The 10,094-nt window shown below is 34.9% G+C and overlaps 1 protein-coding gene across 2 annotated transcripts in view; it reads left to right on the top strand.

Annotated features, from left to right (window-relative positions):
- Positions 1 to 645: 645 nt before the first annotated feature.
- The window catches only part of LOC107717111 (V-type proton ATPase subunit B, brain isoform-like), a 30,063-nt gene continuing 20,614 nt past the window's right edge, over positions 646 to 10,094 (top strand). The window contains exon 1 of one of the 2 annotated variants that reach the window (XM_016523775.1): positions 646 to 705. In XM_016523775.1, coding sequence (XP_016379261.1) covers positions 654 to 705 — 52 coding nt within the window. In that variant the 5' untranslated portion in view covers positions 646 to 653. Of the gene's footprint in view, positions 706 to 2,962; positions 3,204 to 10,094 lie in introns of those variants that run through there. The other variant, XM_016523774.1, reaches the window with a different exon arrangement.

Genomic DNA, 10,094 nt, shown 5'->3' with positions numbered 1-10,094 from the left:
CTTGTTGGCTGATAAGAAAAAAGTAAGCTCTTAAAGCCTGTATAGAACAGGACAGGTTTTAGCTTTCCTGCCATTTACTGCAGGAAAAAGTCACCTCATTAAGGTCTTTCAATGCTCTTAGGTGGTATTCTATCTGAAGCACTTTCAAGTAGTGATGTTAGGTTCTTGAACGAATCGTTCTTTTGAGCCGGTTCTCAGGAAGTAACCGGTTGAGGCGGTTCACAAATCGAACTGAATCGAACTTTAGTTCCGGGTTAATGACGCAGGACGCACAGCCAACTCAAAAAGAACCTTGAATGAGCCGGTGTTTTGTATTATTTATTTATTGTTACATACAGCTATAAATGGATGTAAATACATTTTACAATAGTTTATTGTGCATGCATATTATATTTAAAGTTGCTTAAACGAAATCAAGGAGTTTATAAGGTTTATTCATTCTTTATACAGTAGACAAAAGAAATGCGTAGAGACGTTATTGCTTGATGACGTCAGGAACCGATGAATCGGCATTTTGAACCGGTTCAATGAGCCGATCTGTCCGAAAAGTACCGGTTCGCGGAAATGAATCGGACTTTGCATCACTACTTTCAAGTAGTTTAAAACTGTGAAGACTTAATGGAGAGACAGAGAGTGATAGAAAGCATTGGCAGATGGATGTCTCTATGTCCCTGAAACTGACACTACAGAGAAAACCCATTCTTTGTGAGTTATCCTCTTAAAGATAAAATGTGAGATTCTTAAAAGTAAATCTACCATTTGGAGGAACTTATAACCTTGATCAACTCCTCCAGGTAAGCTTTTATACAATTAGATGATTGATTCCAGGTGTGAGTGAGATTTCTTCTATAGAATTGTAACCGCAGACCATGTGATCCAATGTGCTCAGAGTAAAAAGACAGTACTAGGGACCACTTAGGCCTATATAAAAGCATCCAAAAAGCAGCATGTCATGGGACCTTTAAGGACGTTGCATTAAAGGGTTCTCAAAATACTTGTTTGCAAAGGCTTTGTATTTGCGTACATCAGGCCAAATAACTGGAAATTGGATATCATATTATCATGACTGAATGACCATTGGTTTTACTAGCCAGAAATTGTTTTAAGTGCTTCGAAAAAACTGAAAAAAAGCTTGTGATGAACGAGTGTGACAAAAGCTTCATAATGGCACATGCCCTGTTTTCCACCAAGGCTGTGCACCTGTGAGTCACACTGAGAGACAGATATTTTATGAATAATCTGTGTAATTCTGTAGAATTCGAGCCTTCTCCACAAAAAATATAGTGACCATTTACTTTTTATTCGCTTCTCGATATTAGCCAACTCCGAGGTGAATCACATTACAAATTTTGATTCAAAGCAAAATAAAAAAAGATTTTTTTTTTGAGAGAATAAATGAAGTACTTGCTTAATGAAGCACTGCAAATTATGATGATGTGGTTGAATCCAAATAATAAAACATGTAACACATAAAAACACTGACTTACAGTCATTGATATAAAAACATTATATTGAAAGTTTATTACTACAAACATGTAAGTAGTTTGAGAAAATATACACTAACTTGATTGACAATCACAATGGTTCATAGGAGTGGGAGGTTCCACATGAGAGCTTTTGCTGCCATTTGTGTTTCTATGGTAACTGTGAATTCTCTTATTGGTGGAGCTCTCTTAAGATTATATAGTGTAATTCATCACTAGGAATTTGGAAATTAAACAATTTTTTAAATTATTTATTATGCATGTGTCATCATTTAAAAATCTCATACCTCAATCTCAGGTATGTTTTGATTATCTTGATAATTTGTACTTATGAAATGCTATTGTTACAGTTTATTGTAGCAGATTTACACTATAGGGTGAAATAATCAACCTTGTTGACTTTAGCAAGAAGTTGCCATTTGTGTTCTCTCAACAACAAAGTACCACATATTTTATGTGTTCAATGTATAAAATGTAAAGGTGTATTTTTTCATTAAAGCATGCATCTGACATTTGTGCAAAGATTATAGAAACCTGAGTCTCTTATGAAAACACAACATATGTAAATGGATGAATCTCTGAATATTTCAATAATAAAGAACATTTCAAATCAATTTAATATAAAAAGTAAGAACCTTTTAAAAATTGTAGTGTATGCACTGCTTTTCAATGCTCAAGCCTTAATTAACACTGCTGCTATTTCATAAGCAAGGCCCTCACCTCAGTAAAATAAGGTGCTTCGTGATTATTCTTTAATTCACTTACAGTGGCTATAAAAAGTATTCACCACAAGTTTTATTGTTTTACAACACTGAAGAGGATTTAATTAGACTTTTTTGACACTTATCAACAGAATAATATTCATTCATGTCAAAGTGATTTCTTTTTTACAAATTAGTGCAAATTTATTACATTTATTAAACATAAAATAAATTTTTTTCCTATGTATTCATCCACTTTAAGTCAGTATTTAAATGCACCTTTGTTAACAATTATAGCCTTGAGTCTGTGCGGTTAACTATTAATGTTACTTCTAAAACCAAGTGACTGTACCAGTGATGATTGAAGGGATGAATACCTATGAAATCAATTATTTTCATTTTACATTTTTAATTATTTTAGATAATTATAAAGGGATATCTTGGCATTAAAGTCTTTTTCCCTCAATGTCAACAAGTCCACTGTGATACAATGCTATATATATAAACCAAGAAAGTCAATAATTTTAAGGTGGAACAGGCAAAATTATTAAATTCTTACAACTTAAACATCTTAAAATCTTACAACTAGCTACTTTTCGTGTTGTTATTTTTTATGTTACATAATATTTTATCAAAAGTATCAAATAGTTCTCAATGAGAACTTCTCAAATCAACAAATAATAATAATAAAATGGGGCACCAAAGTGTAAATTCGTAAAAACGGTCCTTTTTTAGACACTTGCTGACTCATGCACGCGCTTCTATGCGCTACGCGCACGGTTTTTACGTGAGCGTGCACGAGTGCTACTTCCCGACCACGGTTGTCATATGACTCCGTCTGTTCATCCGCTCCCAGCGCAGATCTGTTTACACTTAGACAGTTTAATTTAACTAAGAAAAATAATAACAATGTCTACATTAGTAGCGAATCGACCCGTGGATCTGAACGGCCCTGAAGCAGCGGCGCGGCAGCACGCTCAAGCCGTGGTCAGGAACTACATCTCCCAGCCCAGACTGAGTGAGTGTCATTCACTTTTCATTCATACAGCTAACAGCAGCAACGCATCTGGCGTTTCTCTAGTTTTATTCTCTTTACTGCTCTTTAATTTGCATTTTGTGTTTGATCGGGGTTAAATACCGCCAGGATAGAGCTGATCTATTGCTAGTGTTGTCAAATGTCATATTGGAGTCAAAGTAGCACAGCTGTCATGCTAACACTAGCTTGGCCTGTTTATTGTAAATCGATCAGCACTTTTGCCTTTTTCTCACTAATTTCTTGAACGGTGATTGTTGTAAACAAACGAAGTAAATGTGGTATTTAAGCTAATTTTAATAAGAAAGTGAATAACCTTTGGTGTCTTTGAAGGTCTAAGCAAGTGTAAACATGCTAGCTAGCTAAGCAGGACTAAATCTCATTATTTATAGGCAGGTCGCTTAATCTGATCTGAAATCGTCGTCGAAAAACTACAATAAAACCTACGTGTTTTGTTATAGATTTCTTTAGGTTGTTACATGAGTGTTTGAAGGCTCCATCTGTGAATGGTATTGAGCTTCATCAGTTTAAACCTCATAATGTGATAGTCTTTATATTATATATGAAGTTTAAGTGTGTATTTGGTGATCGGAATGGATGTTTTTATGATTTTGTTTTCGATTCTCACGCAATAGCTATTGCACACAGAGAGAGAGAGAGAGAGATGGAGTGATGATCCCTCTCATGTGACATTATATCACGTGACACCCAGCTACGCTGCTGAATAATGTGTAATGAGGAACCTTCAGCTTCACTCAACTCATGTGACTTTTGTGACAGAAAAAGTTACATATGTTTCTTTTCATAAGGCTGATTGAAAGTCCTTGTTGCAGAAGTGTAGTCATTTTAAATGTTTATTCATAATCTTTCAAATGCTGCAAGAGAGTTTGCTGTTCTGCATATTTTTCTCTGGAATAATGTTAGTATATTCCATCTACCAGGTTGCAGAATAGTGTTTTTCATAATGATTCTGTCTGGAAGTTAATTAACAGTTACACACCAGAGAGTATTGGTTTGCCAGGCTCTAATTTTGCTGTGTGATCACTGGTTCAGCTCCATCTTTTAATCTGCTCGTGCTGTTTTAGTCTATCAGAAATATGGGCTACTGAAGAGTGCTTTTCATCCTTGTCCATCATGTCTTTTCAAATTGACTTTTTGTGTTCAGCCTCTCTCTGTCTGACTCTTGTCATTTCCATTTCTTGTCAAGGGTTTTGTTGTCAAATTGTTTGCCTTGTCAGACGCAACCTAATAGCACATCGCAAATTGTTTAAAACCCCATGAAAAGCGCTGTTTCTTTCTTTTGTTGACATATTTTCTAGTAAGTTTGGAGAACTTTTTTTGCATGCAAATAAGCTTTGGTTATGTCTCACCCACATGGCTTGCTACTTGATATTCGGTTGTATGTTATATTAGGAGGAGGGGCATTCTCATCCTGGAGCGTTTGATTGGACAGAGTGGTGTAGTACAGGATGAGTCATCAGTTTTTTGTAGGGACTCCCGTACTGTAAATTTTAAGTGTGTATAAATGCTAAAAGTGTACTTTGTCAATGTTTAGTTGTTCAATGGCATATAGATTACTAATCTGAAATCTAATTTTATTTTTTAGGTCTGTAGTGCAGTGCAACATTTGTTCAGTTTTGAACCTGGCACTAGCAATAATAAGGAAAAACCCAGTTTGATGCAATGGTTGCCGAAATAGAGGAAGTAGGCCATAAGTATACTGCTTATGACCACATTTTTGCATTCTAATTGCAAAATTGTGTATTTTTCTCCATTAATTTTAGTTGTTTTACACCACTGTTCAAAAGTTTTGGTCTTAGTACAGTTTTTTGAAAGAAGTCTCTTTTGCTCACTGAGGCTTTAACTATTTGATCAAAACAACAGTAATACTGAAAGTATTATTACAATTTAAAATAACTGTTTTCTATTTTAATATATTTTAAATTGTATTTTCAACAGCCATTACTCCAGTCTTTGAGACACATGATCCTTCAAAAATTATTCTATGCTGATTTGATGCTCAAGTCAGCATCAAATCTCAAGTAACATTTCCTATTATTATCAGTTACTATTACTATCACTTTTGATCATTTTAATAATTTAATACATCTTTGCTGAATAAACATTAATTTCTTTCAGAAGAAAAAAAAATCTTACTGACTTAAAACTTAAAAGTGTTGAGTTCGGAGGTGAGCTAATGTGAGATTTTCCTGTTTTCTCGTGGTTTGGTCCTGCTTGAATTGCAGAGGAAGTGTATATTTTATTTATGGGGAAGTAAGCATCCTATGAGCCAAACACAGCCTGAGAAGAAGTACTAGTATGATCAATTAACTTTTTTTTTCTATTTTATCTTTTATCTGTAGTTTTTTTTAACCTATATTTTATTCTCCCCATTTTTCTCGAAACCTCACAATATCCTGCATTCAACCTGCTGAAACATCAGATAACACCACATATTCATAATGTGCTACCGGCATCTCTTCGATAACATAATTTGACTCTTGTGTATGATGTTTAAGCACTTGTGTAGTTAATTTTGTTTACCCCTTTAATGGAGTACCTTGCTAAAATTACAACTCGTCTGGCATCTTTCTCTCATTTTTTCCCTTTCATGTGTATTATTAATGTTATTCACTGTAAATCTCATTAATTTAGACCTCAAAACACACTGTCCCACTGCGGAGCACAGGTAGCGTGTTTCTCTTTTTTTTTCTAAGAGTGTCAAAGGAAAGCTCAGGCTAAAAGCCTCTTAGCAAACCAGGAAGAAAATAAATTACTTAATGGAAGAATTGAAGCCTTCCCTTCTGAAAGCCAAAGAAGCTGCATGCGTAAAGACCCCTGATCTGAAACGCCCCTCAGCATACTGTTAAAAAAAACCTCTCTAATGTAGGCATACTAGATAGCAGCACCATTTTTGTGCCTCATCAGTGGCAGAGTGCATGCTGATAGTGGGCTGTGATTGAAGGCAATGAAGACTGATGAGAAGGCAGATACACAGATCTGTACCCATGAGTCCTTGCAGCGCCTGATATGCCATCACAGTCGAGAGGCAGTGTCTGTCAGCACAGGTCTGACTGGTCCTGCTTTGTCCTTAAAAAAAGGCTGAAAAACCCTGAAAGGATCTTCAAGTTTAAAACTTTTTTTAATTTCAAATTAAAAAAATAAAATAATATTGAGGCCATTGAAAGGGCGCAGCAACAGGAAAGTATTCTTGCATTTTGTTACGAAATGTTTGATATGTAGAGAATGCAGATATCAAATATTTTCAATTCAGTCACACATTTAGTTTTTTTCACATATTTGTCTGTTTCACAACTTTTTTGTCATCGGCTGGTGTGTTTAAGTAATTTGTTAGCATGCTTGTGCCCAGTCAAATTTCGAAGATGCCTGAAGAAACAAACAAACAAAGTAAACGTACAGTGCATTCATCTTTTCTGTGGAAGAAGAGGCCTTTTTTGTCTTAATCACGTCATTTGCAACAAAAGCAATTAACCCAGACTGTCTATTCGCTTTGTTTTAATGCTGAATAGACGTTTAAATGTGCTGAAAAGACATTCAGCACGGTAATGGTATTTCTGTGAAGAAACAATTACCCGTAATGACATGGTTATAAACAAATCTTTCAGATGTCTCAGCCCTCCTTTATTTTATCCACTGTTCCTGTTGCTAAACCTTTTGTCCGCCTGTAATTAATCAATTGTCGTGACAGTGAAAAAGAAAGCCCGCGGTGGGCGTTCGACTTCATCTTGCCATCAAAGAAAAGTAAATGAAAGACGAGTATAAAATAGTCAACTTTCAAAAATAGTATCCAAGTATATAAAATTATATGGACCACTTAGATTGAAAAAGAAATAAAAACCTTTTTATCCCATTATGCACGTCACGTATGACACACAGTTTTTCGTGCTTTTTGATCTACGGTTTTGTCTTAAAAGCATATTGTATGTTTTTTGAAAAAAAAACATTTGTTATTGTGCAGCTTTGAATTGATGAATGCAATTCTAATTACAAAATAAATTTTATTTGTGCTGTGATTTTCACATTTACAATGTGAGAGATCATGCAAGGTGAGAAAGCCAAAGGTAAAAAAAAAAAATCCCAAGATAGATGAAGATGGAGGAAAAAAACCTGACAAGACACATTACAGAACGTGCAAAATATTACCTAGTTGTGTGTAATACTAGGTATTTAAATTTTTAATTATAAGAAAATGTTTCATTTTCATTTTTGTTTCAGTTTCATTTATTTATAAATATTATCTAAATATTACCAAGTTACATAGTATGTGTAATAAGTTACATGTCATTTTTAATTATAATAAAAATCGTAATTTATCTATTTATTAATGCATAATTATGGTTTAAATTATATTTATATTTTAGTTTGTGATTTAAAATCTAGTGATTTATAGTCTTTATAGTCTTATAATTTATAGTCTGTGTCCATCCAAAAACACCTGATGAGTGTCTATGAATTGTCATTCATTGTCTTATGCGCTTCAAAATAAAAACATTTTGCATAATTTCTTTTTTTTTTGCACAGCGTACATGTACAGAAAATAATAGGATTAAATGCGTTATTAACTCATTAACTTGTTTAAAGTTGTATGTGGCTATTTTTTAGATGTCAAGATTTTGAGATACTAGAAAGTTCGATTTGAAATATTTATTTATTTCTGACATAAAAGTGACTTGATTATGCCATTCACATGAAGTTTAATATGAAATATGACAAACAGCGTAAACTTCCTTTGTCATAGGGGCCCGCTTTGGACTTTTGTTATAGATCTGTTGCTAGGCAGCGTACGGGTGAAAACCTGCCTATCCCTGCAAATCACTCTCAAACTGTTGCAGTGACATTACGGCTGTTTCGATCTATTGTAACTGCACCACTTTGCCACCTCTCCTCGAGAGGCAGCGGGGTTAACCAGCTGTCTCAGTTTAGCTGTCACCCCTTCAGTCTGCATCCCGCCAGGAAACACACATTACAGCTCTTCCCACAGTGCCTCCCTCATACACACACACACACACACACACACACACATACACAGTCGTCTGATTACACACGACCCAATCAGTGGATGCATGTGGGGAGTCCTCCGTTACAGCCTCTACCTGTGGGGTTAAAAGCATTCCTGTTTGATGGGGGTGTCATCACTGTGGAGGTCTTTGTTAGGACAGATGAACAGCCACAATTGCGTGTGTGTATGTGCATGTCTGTCTTTATCAGACTGTCTGTGTGTTGCATGCAGGTCTTGCTTTTGTTTATTTTTTAGGGGACTTTTTTTTTTGTTTTAGTAGTTTTGATAGCATGTCAAGTTCATTTCTTTTCTCATTTAATCCTAATGTCACGTTAGTCCAAACGTAGCTTCAGACTCGATGCATCTCTGAAATGTCTCTTGAAAAGTGCATTACATTATTTTTAATAACAGAACCTTACCTACATGGTAAACTTTGATTAATCTTGCATTTTTATGCAGTTGGTTATTTTATAATTTAACATTTAGGCTAATTAATACTTTTTTATTTTAAAATCTATAATTAATTATCACATTGAGTATTTTCTTGCATTTTTAAAAAAAATTTATTTCAGTGACTTATCAGTTCATAATCACACATTAAAACTCTCTGCTGGGGAATTGTTCAAATTTAATTAGCTAGCAGTTTTTAGTTATTCAAGGAGGCTATAATCATATGTTATTGTGTGAAATCATGAAGGCCCTTCAAACAATATCTCCAGTTTGTCATTACTATTTTTATACATCCAAAATGATCATCTTTCAACACAGATTTTTTTTTTTGATACGTTGTCCACTAAATCCAAAACCTGCCCTTCTGAGTGTGTAGCACATTGTGCTGTCAGTGCCATAATTGGATTCCCTCTGTTAGCATTGAAGTCCAAGAGAACACCATCAAGGTCTTTCATGTGTCTATCTATTGGTCATCCAACGTTTCTCTTTTTTTCCTAAAAGCATTTTATTGTGTCCCCCAATTTTTACATTTGTTCAGTGTTCAGCATGTTTCTGAATAGGCGTATCATTGAGTTTAGAATCCAGCAGCTATTATACGTATTTACAGGACTGCGGCCCCAATTATTGTCACAAAAATATATATATTTTTTTTTCACAGAAATGTGCTAATGTGCGTTTAATCAAAAGCACAGTACTCCGTTTTGTGCCATTTATGTTTGCGACGACAGGACGGTATTGAACATTGTCCGTGCTTGCAGAATAACTGCATGGTTTTGTAGTGTTTTGGCAGGTGGTTCAGTTAATTTTGCCATTGAACATTTGTTCACTTATACAGCTTAAACAGTCTGTTCATTATTCTCTCAGTAAGAATGTAGAGATATCATATCAAACCAGAGTCTCCAACTTATGAATCTGAGTTATGAAGCCATTTCCAACAGGTTCGGTAATTCGATTTTGCTGTAAAATCCACTTTGGTGCCTTCAGAACTGTTTCGCTTTCCCTTAACGCACAAATTAGAATCTTTTCTTAGAATTTCTAAAGTTGTACAATTAAACCCCATTCTTCATTTTAAACCTTGCCTGTTGAGGACTATTCCAGCTCAGAATGAGATTTCATTTTTTGTCCTTATGCTTTCATAGATTGTCCTTGGATGGATAAGGACATCTGTCCCCTCCGACAGGATCAGTCTTTTGCAGCTACGTATCAAAAACGCCCAATGTCTCAGAATTCATTATCAAGTAAAATGTGTGTCTTGTGGGGTAAGTTTAGCGGGTGTCATCGTGGCGGAATTGTGTGAGCCTTGTTTGTCTGTTTAATGACAGTTGCATTTGTGTCTATCTGATCCCAAACATGGGGCAATTAGCACTCTCTTTTATTACGTCTTATGGGAAACCACTGTGTGGCTG

This window comes from Sinocyclocheilus rhinocerous, unplaced genomic scaffold, assembly GCF_001515625.1.
Source record: "Sinocyclocheilus rhinocerous isolate Xijiao unplaced genomic scaffold, SAMN03320098_v1.1 scaffold119, whole genome shotgun sequence".
Taxonomy (NCBI): Eukaryota; Metazoa; Chordata; class Actinopteri; order Cypriniformes; family Cyprinidae; genus Sinocyclocheilus; species Sinocyclocheilus rhinocerous.
The sequence above is the reverse complement of the archived record's forward strand: the minus strand, read 5'-3'. Positions and strand labels throughout refer to the sequence as shown.